The sequence below is a fragment of the Anser cygnoides genome, unplaced genomic scaffold (assembly GCF_040182565.1).
Source record: "Anser cygnoides isolate HZ-2024a breed goose unplaced genomic scaffold, Taihu_goose_T2T_genome scaffold_45_1, whole genome shotgun sequence".
Classification (NCBI taxonomy): domain Eukaryota; kingdom Metazoa; phylum Chordata; class Aves; order Anseriformes; family Anatidae; genus Anser; species Anser cygnoides.
The window spans coordinates 1219613-1237280 of NW_027103069.1; the positions used below are offsets into that span (position 1 = coordinate 1219613).

General features: G+C 44.5%; 1 protein-coding gene across 5 annotated transcripts in view; it reads right to left on the bottom strand.

Moving 5' to 3' along the window:
- Window positions 1–17082, bottom strand: part of LOC125181363 (chromodomain-helicase-DNA-binding protein 1) — a 75715-nt gene extending 58633 nt beyond the window's left edge. The window contains exons 1-3 of one of the 5 annotated variants that reach the window (XM_048055923.2): window positions 16943–17082; window positions 16472–16836; window positions 14422–14625 (exon numbers count right to left, since the gene is read on the bottom strand). In XM_048055923.2, coding sequence (XP_047911880.1) covers window positions 14422–14474 — 53 coding nt within the window. In that variant the 5' untranslated portion in view covers window positions 14475–14625; window positions 16472–16836; window positions 16943–17082. Of the gene's footprint in view, window positions 1–14421; window positions 14626–15900; window positions 16837–16942 lie in introns of all 5 variants that reach the window. The other 4 variants (XM_048055920.2, XM_048055922.2, XM_048055921.2 and 1 more) reach the window with 4 other exon arrangements.
- Between the last annotated feature and the right edge of the window lie 586 nt (window positions 17083–17668).

Genomic DNA, 17668 nt, shown 5'->3' on the forward strand with positions numbered 1-17668 from the left:
TTTGTATTTCTGGAGTCACAGGGGGATCCCAACAGCTAACTGTACTGCAGGCTGAAGTGAGACTAACTGGGAATGAGTGGCAAAAGCACTGTGACTGGTCTGGAGGCTCAGTTCATTCTTAACATACACTACCTCAGGAGAGGGTACTTCAAGGACCCAAAAGGGTTCCGGTGGGCTTTTGGCATAGCTGCCTTGGAGAGGGAGAAGATGAAACAGCTATCTACCTTACCCAGTCTCTCAGAGGACCCTTCTGTTGTGGGGTTGCTGAGGGTTGAAGAACAGCAAGTGCCAATAATCGCTACCACAACGACGCAGCAGCAGCAATATCATACAAACCAAGACTCCCTGATTCCCATCCATAAGCTAATTCGTCAACTGGAGAGCCAAGGAGTGAGCAGCAAGACTCACACTCCCTTTAATAATCTCATATGGCCAGTGCGAAAGTCTACCGGTGAGTGGAGACTAACAGTGGACTATCGTGGCCTGAACGAAGTCACGCCACCACTGAGTGCTGCAGTGCCGGACATGCTAGAACTCCAGTATGAACTGGAGTCAAAGGCAGCCAAGTGGTATGCCACAATCGATATCGCTAATGCATTTTTCTCCATCCCTCTAGCAGCACAGTGCAGGCCACTGTTTGCTTTCACTTGGAGGGGAATCCAATATACTTGGAATCGGCTGCCCCAGGGGTGGAAACACAGCCCTACCATTTGCCATGGACTGATCCAGTCTGCGCTGGAGCAGGGGGAAGCTCCTGAACACCTGCAGTACATCGATGACATCATTGTGTGGGGTGACACTGCAGAGGAAGTTTTTCAGAAAGGGAAGAGAATACTCCAAATCCTTCTGGAATCTGGTTTTGCTTTCAAACAGATTAAGGTCAAGAGACCTGCACAGGAGATCCATTTTTTTAGGAACAAAATGCATATAATAAACTACAGTCTGATTGTAAGCCCTCTCTATCAAATGACCCAGAAGAAGAACAATTCCAAATGGGGCCCTGAGCAATGACAAGCCTTTGAACAAATTAAATGGGAGACAGTTCATGCAGCTGCCCTTGGGCCAGTCTGGGCAGAACAAGGTGTAAAAAAAAAAATGTACTCTACACCGCAGCTGGGGAGAATGACTCCACCTGCATTGTCTGGCAAAAAGAGCATAAGGAGACTCAAGGTCAACCCCTAGGGTTACGGAGTCGGAGATACAGAGAATCTGAGGCCCGCTATACTTCAACCGAAGAAGAGATATTGGCAGCATATAAAAGGGTTCCAGCTGCTTCAGAAGTGGTTGGTACTGAAGCACAGCTCCTCTTGGAACCCCAACTGCCAGTGCTGGGATGGATGTTCAGAGGAAGGGTCCCCTCTACCCAACATAGCATCAGTTGCCTCATGTGTGGAAAGTGCATCACACTGATTACACAACAGGCTCAAACAGGAAACCCCAGACTCCCAGGAATCTTGGAAGTGACTGTGGACTGGCCAGAAGGCAAAGTTTTCAAAATATCACCAGAGGAGGAGGTGACGTGCTGAAGAGGCCCCACTGTATAAAAAGCTACCAGAAAATGAGAAGCAATATGCCCTGTTCACTGATGGGTCCTGTCATATTGTAGGAAAGCATCGGAGGTGGAAGGCTGCTGTATGGAGTCCTACACGACAACTTGCAGAAACTGCTGAAGGAGAAGGTGAATCAAGCCAATCTGCAGAAGTGAAGGCCATCCAGCTGGCTTTAGATACTGCTGAACGAGAAAAGTGGCCAGTTCTCTGTCTCTATACTGATTTATGGATGGTGACAAATGCCCTGTGGGGGTGGTTACAGCAATGGAAGCAAAGCAACTGGCAGCACATTCACTAACACATCTGGGTAGCCACACAGTGAAAAGATATTGCTGTCTGAGCAGAGAAACTGACTGTAAAAGTGTGAGAAACAAAGTTGTGTTTTTGCAGTAGAGAACTACTTTTCTGTATTCCAAGGTAGTTGTGTAGTCACAATAAGGAGAAACGCTAAGTAGATAAGCGGACAGTAGAAGGCCTCACTGTTCCAAAATAAGGTAGAAGCTTGAGAATAACAGGATGAGCAGTGTGAGAACAGTAAAACAAAGATCACAAGTTCTTAAAACATAAGAAAGGAGAAATTAAAAGTTTGAAAAAAAAGAAAAATTGTACATATATGGTATAGAGGAGCGTCGAGTAGCTTGTGAACCTGTAGCACTCAGCCAATGAGGAAACAGGGGAGGTGGTCAGGTGTCCGGTAATAGGGAATAAAAGGTTATGATTTGTTTACTATAATGCGCTCCTGATTGACAGGATGCCCGCCATTGCCATCGCAAATAAAATAGCTTCTGTCCTGGTTCCAGTTAGGACAGAGTTAAGTAGCTCATAGTAGCTGGTAGGGTGCTATGTTTTGGATTAGGATGAGAAGAGCGCTGATAACATGCTGATGTTTTAATTGTTGCAGAGCAGTGTTTACACCAGGCCAAGGACTTTTCGGCTTCTCGCTCTGTCCTGCCAGCGAGCAGGCTGGGGGTGCAGCAGGAGCTGGGAGGGGACAGACCCAGGACAGCTGACCCAAACTGGCCAAAGGGGTATTCCATACCATCTGACGTCATGCTAAGCAATATATAGGGGTGGCTGGCCGGGGTGGGGGGGCCGGCTGCTCGGGGATAGGCTGGGCATCGGTCAGCGGGTGGTGAGCAATTGCATTGTGCATCACTTGTTTTCTTACACATTATTATTGTTAATACTATTACCATTATCACTATTATTATTATTATTGTTATTATTATTTTCCTGTCTTAATAAACTGTCTTTATCTCAACTCACAGGCTTCACTTTCCCGTTTCTCTCCCCCATCCCAGAGAGGGAGGGGGGAGGGTGAGCAAACGGCTGTGTGGTGTTTAGCTGCCGGCCGGGTTAAACCACAACAGCTTCACAGAAGATCCTGTCGGAAGAAAATTATTTGAGATTTTTCTCAAATAATAGAGGGGGCTCGTCCGGGACCTTGTCGCCTGCCGAAGATTTCTTGCCACCACAGACAGGAAGGTGCACCCTGCTGATTTCAGCGGTCCCATTGGGGGTGGTGGGTTGTCTCGGTAAGGCCAGCAAAGGACCGAGACTGTTAATTTGAAGACAGGCTCTGTGAAGCTCTGGGGAGAAGGGAGGCCAGCACTGACATACACAGACACAGCCCAGAGATAGTTCAGCCCGAATCGGGAACAGGCACAGGGATAACTGCTGATAACCCGGACTGGGAAGCCGTGCACAGACCAAGGTAAGGGAAACTTTACCGTATCTTGCCTCGGGTTGGGTTCGGGGAGACTCTGGTGTGGAGTGTGAATGAGACACACTTTTAGTGAGAAGCGAGTGTGGAGTCCCGATCTGTGAGGTTCTGTAGTCCCACGAGGGGATGAACGAAGTCCCCTTGGCTGGAGAGGGATGAAGCGAAAGATAGACGAGTGAAAGAGAGTCTCAGGGGGGTTGGGCCCTTAGGCGTACGGTACCCTGAGCACGGTGAAGTGAGGTGCTCGGCAGTACACCCCACCTCTGTCCTAATCCTAGGTGAAGGCGTGTGGTACCCTGTGGGTGGTCAAGTCCACAGCAGCACATCAGGAAGAGATGGGGATTAAGGGTTCCAAGAGTCAGCAGTGTGGGGGTGGAGACCCCGGGATTGTGCCTAAAGATAGCCCTTTGGAGAGAATGATAAGGATTTGGAAAAACAACCCAAAAACTAGGGGAAAAAAATTTAAAAAATATAATTTAAAAAATGGTTAGATATTGTGTAATTGTCTGGCCTAAAAAGCTAATAAAAGGAACGTCAGTATTTTGGCCAAAATAAGGGTCTGATGAAAATTCAGACTTGAAATTTGTATGTAAACAATAAGGTTCCGTTTTCAGAGGAGGAATCAAGTTATGCTCCCTCTAATCCTAATATTGCACCGGAGGCAGCGGCAGGTGCTCCAGGAGGGGAGACAGGGACTGCAGTTGATGCTGTCCCTGGAGAAGTCATGCCGGGGAGTGCTGAGTGGCAGGAGCAGAGGCGGGGGGGGGGGGGGGGGGGGGGGGCGGGGGGGCCATCTGCCATCGTGAATAAAACAGCTTCACAGAAGATCCTGTCTGAAGAAAATTATTTGAGATTTTTTGAGATTTTGAGATTTCTCACGAAAGTACACCATGTAGATGCTCACATGCCCAAGAGTCAGGCCATTGAAGAACATCAAAACAACCAGCAGGTGGATCAGGCTGCTAAGATTGAAGTGGCTCAGGTGGACCTGGACTGGCAACATAAGGGTGAATTATTTATAGCTCGATGGGCCCATGACACCTCGGGCCATCGAGGAAGAAATGCAACACATAAGTAGGCTTGTGATCGAGGGGTGGACCTGACCATGGACACTATAGCACAGGTTATTCATGACTGTGAAACATGTGCTGCAATCAAGCAAGCCAAAAGGTCAAAGCCTCTTTGGTATGGAGGCCTGGCACTGATTACATCACACTCCCTCAAACTCGCAATGGCAAGCACCACATACTTACAATGGTGAAAGCAACCACCGGATGGCTGGAAACGTATCCCATGCCCCACGCCACCACCCGGAACACTATCCTGGGCCCTGAAAAGCAAGTCTTATGGCAACATTTAACCCCGGAAAGAACTGTTGGTGAGATCGAGGTCCAGCAGAGCAGCTCTCCTCATCTGCCCCTCTACCATTTGTAAAAGGAAGTTATCATCAATCCATTCCATGAACTTCTTTGATTGCTTATGCCCTGCTGTGTTGTCCCTCCAACAGATGTCAGGATGTTTGAAGTCCCCCCGCAAGGACCAGTGCTTGTGAAGGTGAGACTGCTCCTACCTGTCTGTAGAGGGCCTCATCCGCTTGGTGTTCCTGGTCAGGTGTCCTATAGTAGACCCCCACTATAATGTTACCTAATCCATTCCTCCCTTTAATCCTAAACCATAAACTCTCAGTTTACTACTCATCCATCCTGAGACAGAGCTCCATGCACTCCAGCTACTCTCTCACATAGAGGGCAACTCCCTCTCCTCATTCTCCCCAGCCTGTCCTTCCTAAAGGGAAGGTATCCTTCCATTGCAACACTTCAGTCATGAGAACCATCCTACCATGTCTCCATGATCTCAGCAAGATCATAGCCCTGCAACTGCACACAGATTTCTAGCTCGTCATGTTTATTTCCCTTACCACATGTATTAGTGTACAGGCACTTAAGAGGGGAACTACAGCATATTTGTTTCCTAGAAAGGTTTGGGGAGATTTTTATATAATAGTTCCTTGTAGGCATTTCTGTGCTAACCTACAAGTGCTGGAGGTGACTCCGCTTAAGCCCCCTTTTGTGATCCCTCCGTCACATTACCCCATGCACTCTGTTTAGTAACCCTGTCCATCGCTCCCTCACAGGGCTGCTGGTAACCCTCTCCCTCCCCTGTCATTACTAGTTTAAAGTCCTCCTCATGAGGTCAGCCATCCTACTGGCAAATAGGATACCTCAGTTTTTGTTCCTCTTAGTGAGGTGGATCCCATCTATCCCAAGCAGCTGCTGATCTTCAAAAGGGGTTCCATGTTCAAAGAACCAAACCCCTGTCACTGACACCAGTTCCAAAGCCAATTATTCATAAAAACATTGGATCATAGAATGGCTAGGGTTGGAAGGGACCTTAAAGATCATCTAGTTCCAACACCCCTGCCATAGCCAGCAATGTCACCTGATAGACCAGGTTGCTCAGGGCCTCATCTAACCTGGTCTTGAACACCTCCAGGGATGGGCATCCACAACTTCTCTGGGCAACCTGTTCCAGTGCCTCACCACCCTCTGAGTGAAGAATTTCCTCCTAACCTCTAATCTGAATCTCCCCTCTTTTAGTTTAAAACCGTTCCCCCTTGTCCTGTCATTATCTGATTGAGCAAAGAGTCACTCTCCATCATTTTTTTTATTTTTTTATTTTTTAAGTCCCCTTTAAGTACTGAAAAGTCATAATGAGGTCACCCCAAGCCGCCTTTTCTCCAGGCTGAACAGCCTCAGCTCTCAGCCTTTCTTCATAGGAGAGGTGCTCCAGCCCCTTGATCATCTTCGTGGCCCTCCTCTGGACCCGTGCTAATAGGTCCACATCCTTCTTGTGCTGGGGGCCCCAGACCTGGATACAGTACTTCAAGTGGGGCCTCACCAGGACAGAGTAGATGGGGACAATCACCTCCCTCGACCTGCTGGCCACTCCTCTGTTGATGCAGCCCAGGATGCAGTTGGCCTTCCGGGCTGCCAACGCACACAGCTTGTGTCAAGCTTTTCATCCACTAGAACTCCCAATTCCTTCTCTGCAGGGCTGCTCTCAATGAGTTCTCCAGCCAGTCTGTACTCCTGTCTGGGATTGCCCTGACCAGGTGCAGCACCTTGCACTTGGACTTGTTGAACCTCATTCGGTTCACGTGAGTCCGCTTCTCAAGCTTGTTCAGGTCCCTTTGAATGGCATCCCTTCCTTCTTTGATATCAACTGCACCACTCAGCTTGGTGTCATCTGCAAACTTGCTGAGGGTGCACTCAATCCCATTGTCTATGTTACTGATAAAGATTAAACAATTCCAATCCCAGGACAGACCTCTGAGGTACATCACTCATCACTGGCCTCCACCTGGACACAGAGCCACTGACCACTGCTCTCTGGGTGAGACCTTCAAGCCAAGTCCTTATCCACTGAATGGTCCAGCCATCAAGTCCATCTCTCCAATTTGGAGATCAGGATGTCATGTGGGACCATGTCAAAGGCCTTACAGAAGTCCAAGTAGATGACATCAGTCAGTTTTCCCTTGTCAACTGATGCATCATAGAAGACCACCAGGTTGGTCAGGCATAATTTACCCTTCGTGAAGCCATGCTGGCTGTCTTGGATCACCCCTTTGTCTTGCATGTGCCTTGACATTGCTTCCAGGAGGGCCTGTTCCATGATCTTGCCAGGCACAGAGGTGAGGCTCACCGGTTTGTAGTTCCCCAGGTCCTCCTTTCTACCCTTTTTTAAATTATTGATTTGTACTATCAGTGGCCTCCTTCTCATACCTTCCCCCCCCCCCCCCCCAGCAGTACTAAGGAGAACAATACATGCTTTAAAAAGCTTCGAATTTACTGATAAAAAAGTACCTATTGGAGTTCAAGCACAGAAGACTAGTACATACTGCATAGAGCTTACTTCAACTCGTCACCCAAAGCAATGCAGATGCGTGCAGCAGATACATGCAACTACACTAAACTTTCTGCCTGTTCACTCTCATGTGTGCCACATTCCCAGAGATCTTTATGTAACTACAGCACACAAAAAATAGACAAGATTAATAATAGCTGTGACTTCATTTTTACTGAAGCTTAGAAAAACTTGCTTATTCAATGGCTAAAGGATGACCAGCTATGGGTGGCTCTGAGGACTACCAGCACACATTTAATATCATGTGTTCTTACTGCAAAGAATCTGTTTCTACCCTAAGCTTCAGTAGAATTTAGGCTTGGAGGCATAACCCCTACAAAGGCAGTATTATAATCCCAAAATCAGAAGTTTGTATTCACAGAGGACGTAGGAAGCAGAGCAGTATATGAGCACATTTTACATTGAAGATACACTACAGATTGCTGAGACTGCACAAGCAGCACTGCATGACGTGCAGTACTTAAAACCCCAATATCCGCAATAATCTCTTTATCAAAGGACTTTCCTCTAAGAAATTAGGAATCCAAGACAAAACACACACTCTACAGGAAATGCTACAGGGTACTCAGTTTTCAGCATAAAACGAACCCACCTTTTTCCAACCATCAGAGAGAACATATACATTTTTCTTTCTACCACTGAGATCACTGCAGTCTAAGAACTAGAATAGAACAAGTTTATGCCCAGGCAAACCACTAGCTGTCACATATTTCCAGGTGCAGACTGTGTCCTTGTTTTATCTTCAAAGTAGTTATCTTTTTCTTAATTCCTAATAACAATCTTCTTTCACAAAGTATAAAGCTGATTTGTCAGCATTTCAAGCTATGACATTCAACTTTGTAAGATCTTTTTTTAAAAAAAGAACTTAATACTAGCATCTTGCAATTTCAAATTATTTTACAGTAACATAGGTGTCATGAAAAGTCTTAAGAACAAGGTACTCAGTTTAGTCACACTCTCTGCTCTCTCTCAGATTATTTTTTCTTAAGTCTAGGGGAAATACATATATACACACACCCCTCCATCCATACACACACACGCACATATAAAATGGAAAACTTATTCCCTAACCAAGCTATTTGAACATTGCAGCAATTACAAGAAAACTTTGTAACAGCACCACAAAAACAAACAATTACTGTCTATCAAAACTACTTACCTATTCAAACAGAAGTTGAATGGAAATTTTCAGCCTAAGATTCATTTTTTTTTAATTATCTTTAAAAGGTAACTACCTATATATTAGAATGAACAAATGAAAGAAAAAGGTTTTTTTTTTTGCTTTACTCTTATTAACCTCTCATAAGAAACAGTTTCAGATTGGCATCAGTCAGACTACCAATTTGCATCATCAACTTCTGAAATAAAGTAATGTTTTATTTGTTTTTGAAATAATGTAAGAAAGCAGCAATGATAAAAAAAGCACAGACCTATCTAATTTTCTAAAACCAAAAAAGTCTCCAAAATATGCCAAGACTTGCTTGGAACAAAAAAAAAAAAAGTGTTATCTAAAGAGAAGAATAAAAAAAAAAATCCCATCCCCACCCCACCCCCCAAAACAGAAAAAGAAGTTTGTCTGCAGGATTCTAGTCATGTATCTTAAGCAGTATCCAAAAGAAAAACTAGGGTTTTGGAAATTACATCTTACTGAAGAACTACTGTAGTAAGTTTTCAATTTCAAATTCTTTTCAACACAGCTACTAGCAATTTGATACACCATGTCAATTCACTATCCACCCATCCTTTTCTGGCACTTGGCGTTTGTGGATGCAACTTCACTGGGATGTATCTTTACTTGGCCTTTTTCTTTTTTTTTTTCCCCCTTTGGTTCACTTGACTAGTGCCGACCTAGTAAAAATTTAACAAGGAGTCATTACTTCTCAGTATAACCTAAGAATGGCCCAGATTCACCTTGCCTCAGGACTCAAATATAACCAACCTTTTAGCTAATATATTCATGAAAGAAAACCAGAATCCTCCACCCACAGTCTCCCCCCATTTTACTGCAAACACAAAACAACTGGAACACTAAGTAGTAAAAAACAAACAAGAAGACACTTTTTCCCCTAACGCAGACACATTAAGCAAGCTTTAGTTATTAAAAATGCATACAAGCCTCTAAACCCTGTCAGGGAATTATCTATAAGACTCTACCACATGAGCAATGTATTGGGTTTATACAGCAAGATTTTCGTAGCGTGGGGCTGCAGGGGTGGACTCTGTAAGAAGAGTCCAGAAGCTGCCCAATGTTACATAAGGGCCAGTTTCAGATGGCTCCAAAAGGGACCCGCTGCTAGCCAGAGCCGAGCCAGTAAGCAATGCTATTTGTGCCTCTGTGAGAGCAAATTTAAGAAAGGAAAAAAAAATGATGCAACACAGCAGCTGGGAGAATGAGGAGTGAGAAACAGCCTTACAGACACCAAGGCCAGTGAAGGAGGAGGGGGAGAGGTGCTCCAGGCACCGGAGCTGAAGTTCCCCTGCGGCCTGTGGAGAGGACCATGGTGGAGCAGGTTGTCCCCCTGCAGCCCATGGGCACCATGGCAGAGCAGATCTCCACACTGCAGCCCATGGAGGAGCCCACAGGGGAGCATGTGGATCTGACCTGAAGGAGGCTGTGGCCTATGGAGAACCCCCTCCAGAGCAGACTCCGGACCAGACCTATAGTCCATGGAAAGGAGCCCATGCAGGAGCAGGTGATCTGGTAGAAGCTGCCACCCGTGGGGAAGGGACCCCACACTGGAGCAGGGGAATAGAGTGACCATGAAGGACCGATGGAGACAAGGTGTTACGGACTGACCACAACCCCCATTTCCCATTCCCCTGCATTGCTTGGGGGGAGGACATAGAAGAGGGTTGTTTGGAGGAAGTTGTTTTTAGTTTCTCACTGCTCTAGCTTGTTAGTAATAGGTAATAAATTACCTTAATCGCCCTATGCTGAGTCTGTTTTGCCTGTGGCGATAATTGAGTGATCTCTCTGTCCTTATCTCAATCCTTGAGCCCTTTCCATCATGTTTTCTCCCCTTTCCCTTCAAGAAGCGGAAGTAAGAGAGCGGTTGTGGTGAAGTTCAGATGCCCATTTGGGTAAAACCACCACAGATTTAATTCAGATTAAACCTTAATAATTTAGATGCTAACCCTTCAATCACCCTGATAACTGTTGGAGGGACAGCACAGCAGGGCATAGGCAATCCAAGAGGTTCCTGGAATGCATTGATGATAACTTCCTTCTCCAAGTGATAGAGGAGCCAACAAGGAGAGGTGCTATGCTGCACCTCATTCTCACCAACAAGGAGATGCTGGTGGAGAATGTGAAACTCAAGGGCAGCCTTGGCTGCAGTGACCATGAAGTGGTGGAGTTCAATACCCTTAAGGCAGAGAGAGAGGGTGCACAGCAAGCTTGCTACCCTGGACTTTGGCCTCTTCAGGGATCCGCTTGGTAGAATCCCATGGAATAATGCCCTGGGGGGAAGAGGGGCCCAAGAAAGCTGGTTAATATTCAAGGATCACCTCCTCTAAGCTCAAGAGTGACGCATCCCAACATTTGGGAGTTGGAAAAATTCAGCAGGAATCCCAAAGCCAAACTAGAGTCCACATGCACAATGAAAGCTGTATCATCAATTTAGAATTTCTTCTTTTAACAGAAAAAGGTTCTAGACAAATACTTGTGGGGTTTTTTTTGATTAATATTCTGTCTAAACTGTAAGATGAAGAGAAGCGATGTGGTTTTTTTTTTTAAACTTAGACCAAAATATCTGATAATGCTTAATTCCATGACAAATTTTCTTGGTAAAAATCACAGCTTGCTAATCAAAGAGAAGACTATTACTAACAAAAGCAAAGAGCTTGCTTCATCCACTAGCCCTTCACATGAAGTTCTATGTACAGTTTCCTTTACCTTTCAGGTATTTTTTCTGATCTCAGGAGTCTTCTGCATTAAAATATATGGATATATCCATACTTTAAGGTATATACTCTTGTGGTGGTGGGTTAAGCTTGGCTGTCTGCCAGACCTCCACCCAGCCACTCTCTTACTCCCCCCTCCTCAACAGGGAAGGGTGAGAAAATAAGATGGAAGAGCTTGTGGGTCAAGATACAGACACAGAGATCACTTACCAATCACCGTCATGAGCAAAACAGACTCAACTTGGTGAAAACGAATGTAATTTACTGCCAATTAAAATTTGAGTAGGATAGTGAGAAACCAAGAAAAATGGTTCCATTGCCAAGCCAGCTGGGACTGACTTTGTCCAGCACAGGGACAGCCCTGGTCTCTTCTCAGAGGCCACCCCAGCAGCACCCTGCTACCAACACCTTGCCACATAAACACAACACAATTCTCTATACATGCACACTTTTTTCCTCTATATACATGCACAGTTTTTAATTTTTATTATTATTTCCTATCAGACATCTACCAAAAAGAAACCAATAGATGAGAATACTTCTGTAAGTATGCTCGCAGAATCACTGTTTTCTTGAAAGCAGGATCCTAGAGTAGTGGCTTTCAATTTATCTTTTTAATCTTCTGTGGAAGATATGAGTTTATACAGCAAATTCAAGCCTGCTAACAAAGAGCTGGTTTTACTTAACTGTCTTTTGTGGTCCACAGACTATTAAATCAACAAAGCAAATTAAATCCACAGAAATTACTGCATTGTATTAACATCAGCTTTCAAGAATGTAAATAATGATAAGGATATTTGGTGCATGAAGCCACTTTCTGCTTACTAAAAAAAGGAAGTACAATGCACCCCAGCCAGCTACTTTCTAGATGGGGTGTACTGAGCATACTCCTTTTTACCTACAGAGTAGGTCTGCTCAAGTGCTTCATGTCTTGTTCTACAGGAAACATAGTAGAATCAAAGAGATGGGAAGTCAGGTTGCTATTCAATTGGCAACGTTTCACTTCTGCATTCCCTGTTCTTATTACTAGGTAACTAATATGTATTTACTCCTATTCAAGTTTGCAACAGAATGCTTTCAAGAACATACACAAAAACACTTTGCTTAACTTTAAAAGTTTCTTGGAGTATTGCTATCAAGTTTTCTGCTTATATTTACTTGCTATCCAGATGAACGTTATCTGTGATATTTCACCTAGAACTACTAAAAACAATCAAAAACAATGATTTATAATAAAGAAAAAGCTGAAGAGTAGATTCACTGTAATTATTACACAAATTCTAGCAGCAAGATTAGTTTAGTATTTATGTCAGTCCACAATCTTCATCGTGCTTGGTACTAACACATTTATAGCTTCAGAGGTTGCTGACATGGCCAAGGAAAGTCCAAACAGTGCAACAATTACTCAACTGTGAAAATACAACAGATTCACTTCTACTTGTAGCAAAACAAAACTTCAGGCTCAGCATCTGCAGCAATGGAAAGATTTCTGGTCATCTACCAAACAGATGAAGAGATTCAAGAGTGGAAAGAAACACAGGAGCATGGCAAATTGGCCATTTCTTTCCCACATGCTTCAAAAATGCCTTTTCACTGCCAGTCACAGGGAATGGAAGACAGCTACAGTTCCTTACCACAGTGCTGACCGTTTATATAAAATCTAAGGTTTCCAATTAGCCCCTTCTCTAGCCCTCCTATTGCTGAGGATATTACAAGCTTTCCACAACTTCTGCAATTCATTATAAGAGTTTCTTTAAAACAATGTAAACTCCTTTTGTAATAATTATTTTAATAATGTAAATAGGCTCGACAGAAAAAGGCTCAATTCTTTAAAACAGGAAATTTCACTCTTCATGTACGGAGTTTCCTGATTGCGAACAGTAAACATGCAAATATGCTTTCTGAGATCTGCCTGTGAATTCAGTAGGCTACAGGGTTAATGATTAATAAAAAACTAGGGAAAAAGTTTTAACATTTACTTTTTTAAGCTTTAAAATAGCTCAACAGCACATTTAAAATGCTGAACAAAGTCTCACTTCACCAGCAACTATCAAGTTTCAAGTAATTTGCTGATATTTACTTTTAATAAAGTTGTTCAGGAAACTTTAATGATATTTAGTTGGTTTAGTCTTATGAGAATTGCTACAGCTTTTAAATAACTTTGATATACCGGTATTTTTATATCAAAGTGGTCATAGCTTGATATGAAGTAATTTTCCTACATTATTTTTAGCTAGGTGGCTTTTTTCAAGTAGTAAAAACCTTCATAAATACAAGGTCAACAGAGTTGTCCCCAAAAAATTAATGTTTGTTGAAGGTCTTATTTATAATTCTCTAAAAGTTCAGAAGATTAGCTTTATTCACACTATTTTATTTTGTTCGTATTTCTCTACTCAACTGACAAAGCTTTTTTTATTTGTTTTATATAACTGGGAATGTTTTGCCACTTACTAGAAACAAACGTTTGCTAATTAGACAAGTACCATCTTTACTGGAAGCAGAGATCTTTATTTAAAATAAATAAATTAGAGTTGACAATTTATTCACAAGATCCAAAGTTTACCATCTTTCTAGAATATTCCTAGGTATAACAAGAATATTGACATCAAAAAAAATACACAAGAGTTGTCAAAAGTTTCTTTAGTTTTACTGCTCATAAGTTTCCTAGAGATTTGCACCTAATATCAGCTAAACATTTCTCTCTTCCCCTTCTTCCCACCCCATTACTCACTATGCTACATAGTGAGTAGATTTTTTAAAGTTATTTTTTAATTAGGAAAACAGCTGGGAAAGTTGTACTTCCACTTTGGAAACCAAACAAATTTAACACTTTCCATTATACTGCTTTCACAGCTCAACAAAGAAGGAAGCCTCATAAAGTAGCACATATCAAAAACTAGAATTAACAGCTCATTGTTCCAGCTTTAGAGATAGTCCAGTTCGGGGCTTATACAGCATATACTATGCATGCATGCCCTGCACTTCATAGACATGAGTCTTATTTTAAGATTTCAATCCAATTTGTTTCAGCTTTTGACACTTAAGGCAACTTTTGAGGAAAAAAGAGTAACGGACACTGATACAGTTTTAATACTAGTTAAGTTCTATTATGTAAGGTATATCCATGATTATTACAGTTATTAAACAAAGCTATATGAAACTAACAAGCAGATTAAGCAGACATAAAGCATAGCCAGTCCTCCTAAATATGGCCTGCTTGCTCATTAGGAAGTTTTGGCACAAAATTAAAAGGTAAAGCAGTTCTATTAAACAAAATATAAGAGAATACATAACCAAGGACTGAAACAACAAAGTGCTTACCTTGACTCTCCACTACTGTTTCTTACACGTTCTTCATCACTGTGCCCATTCATTGTAAATATTAAGAAGTTTAAAAGATAAATAGAAGTCACTCAGGTTACAAGGTGGATGTCAAGAATCCACTTCCTGGTACTCTGTGTTTTCCAGGTGATGTGTTTACTCAACCGTTCTTTGCATGCATTCAAGTTTTTTTTCCCAAATTACCTAAAGTAATAAAGCAACATGTTGACACAATTGGAAATATTTGATGGTTACAACTGAAAGATACTGAAAATTACCTGTCCTGTCACACCAATGCTAAAAGGGTATATCTCACATTTGACACATTTTAACTGAAAAATATACTTTGTTATACTACACTGAAAAATTTAAATAACTAAGTGAAATACATGAAATGCACCGAAGAAAAGACCTTTTTTGCAGTTGGGCAAAAAACTATCAGGTCCCAACCATTATATTTTCCTTTATGCAACTTTTCATTGATTGTACTACAAGTTCTGCAGAACCACTAGCTGCAGAATAGTTGCTGGTCTGCCCACAGACCAGCTTTGAAAATGCTATTCTTTTAAGTATTTTGGGTTGAGAAGAATGGCTTACTGTGTATCTGCACTATACCAGGTGGCATGATTTTTGCGATAGTACTATCTTAAGAACAACCAGATCTAAGTTTTAAAGGAAAACAGCCTCCCCAAATGCATAAATATAAACTACGGATATTAATGCTCTGCTAAGATCTGAAAAGTGAAATTATTTCATGCACAAAAAAATATCAGAAGCATTTCCAGACACAGACATAATGTTTACATCCAGTTGGGGGCAGAGGCTGGAAAATAAGGACTGTCCCAATTAAAAACAAAAAAGAACCAAAACAAAAAAAAAAAAAACACAGCTCAACTACACCAAGCCAACAAGATCCCACAGGTGGAATGACTGTCATTTCACATACACGAACATCTTCAATCAGTTCACTAGTGTCAGATACACCTACAAGAAGTTTAGACTCACTTTAAATGTAGTGCAAGTATGAACTCACTGATAATCAGCTAAAGAGCTGTGCCTCTCACTGATTTAGTGGCATGAAAGCAGTTAGTGGCTCATCTGCAGGTTGCCTGCCTCGAACTGCTCCCTTCTAACGACCCGACCCACAGCCTAAGATGGGGGTGAGGGCTGTCTCGTTCTGAGGTGGAAAAAGCCCTGTGCTCAGGCACTATTTCGGACAGAAAGGCAATTCCAGCCAGCAAACAAAGGCGATGACAGAAGAAAAATGATAGGAAGAAACCTTGTAACCCCAAAGCGGCCGCAAAGCGAAGCCAGGGCCCCAACGGCAGTGAGCCAGGCAGCTTAGTGGTTTCTCAAGAACCAGGAGCTGGCGTCCAACAGGGCCTAGCTCCCCACTATCTGTCCTCCCGCGCCCAGGGCGCAGACAAACACCTTGCTGCCTGCCTCCATGTCTGGTACTCTCGGAACCCCTGGCGATACCTATTTAGCGTCACGAAAGTCTCTCCTTGTCGCCAGCTCCCTTCTCCGCAGCGATCCTCCCCGTGCCCCGACCACGCTCTCGCGGCCTCCCGTGACCGACCGCTCCCAAGGCGTTCCCGGGAAAAGCCGAGGCCAGAACTGCATCCCTACCCCCCGTGGATTCGCTTCTAGCCCCCCGGAGACAGCACTCCGCTGGTGGCGCGACCCGCGCAGGCGCTGTTCCTGGTCAAGGCTCCCTGGCAGAGTCACCAAGGCCGCCGCAGTCCTCCATGCTCACTTCCCCCAGCGCCCCCCACGGGCGGAGAAGAGCGAAGGCCGCGCTCCCAGCCGGTTCGTCACAAGCTCCCCCCACAGGAGCCAGTGAAAAAGCCTCAATCCCAGTTAGCTGCCTCGGCTCTCACAGCTCCCTCCCCCGTCGGATAACAGCGAGCAGGCCCAGGAGCCCAGATCCGCAGTAGGTATCCAGCCCCCTGTCCTCAGTACCAGCCACCTCCCCATCCATCTTCAAAAGCCACCGCACAACTCCAGACGAGAGAAGGAAAGGAACCATGACGGACCTCTGCCTACCTACGTGCGTGTGTGTGTTCGTGCCGGCCTCCCTAGCCCGAGACAGAGCTACACTCCACGAAGAGGTTTGTGCTGCAACCTATAGCCGAAGACTGCTCCCGTGACCGCCGCAGGGCCTAGACCGCCGGCTCCTCACAGCCCTGCACAGTGGGATCGCCCGCAGCCCCCACCGATTCGAACAATAGAGCCGCCCCTCGCTCCCCCCCCCCCCCCAAGCAGGGAGGAGCCTGGGAAAAAACAGTAAGCGCTGTGCTGTGCCGCCGCTTCTTAAGTCCTTCCGACCACCGCCATCACGCTGCCGCTCCGCTCAATCTCCTCCTCTTCCCCTCAGTCAGATGGAAATCCTGGGTGTGATGTCAGTCCTGCGCCCTGGGACAGAGCAAGGAGGAGGAGTAGCGGTTGGAAGGGGACAGCACCACCATGCTATGGCGGCAGGAAGGGCGCAAGCGGCCTCCTTGCCGCATCGGATACTGACCGAGCCGAGGGCAGCAGGTATCCGCCTGCCGCAGCAAACGGGCGCTGGGGCCGGTGTCGGTACCGGTACCGCTCCTGGTGCCTTCTGCAACTCCCATGTGAGGGGGCAGGGTGCGGTCCGGCCTGAGGGGCGCCCATGACCAGCGCAGCGTGGCAGTGAACCCAGCCTAGACCACGTTACCGTTTAGTGTAGTGTGGGCGGGGTTGTTTGTTTAAGGTTTTTCCTGTGTAAAATCAGAGACCCCTAACAAACACACATGCATTTCTTAGTCTTCCTACACAGTTAAAAGTGGCATTAGAGCATATTTAGGAAGGCTTGGCATGCAGCTGCACAGAGAACACATGCCTCCATGAGGAAGGCATCCCCCAGCTGGAGACAGTGCACTCCTTTTGATATCATACTTTAGTTGAAATGATTAATGACCAAGCTGTTTGTTTAGGTGGGTCATGTTCATTTAAAAAAATAATAATGTGTTATCGCTGGAGTCTACATGTTCACAGAGTGGCAAAAGAAAGTAGTGGCTGCTGAGTGAAAAACTGCACTCTGAGCATTACAACTCCACAGCCAAATGTGTTGGAAAGAGGAAGCAATTCACCTGCTTTCTCCTCTTTAGATTCACACATATGCAATTATGCACTATTATGCTAGGGAGGATTGTGGGGTCATGTCTGACGAGGATGTTGTACCAGGCTTGGAAATTTCTTCAGCACCCTGCAAGAGTAAAAT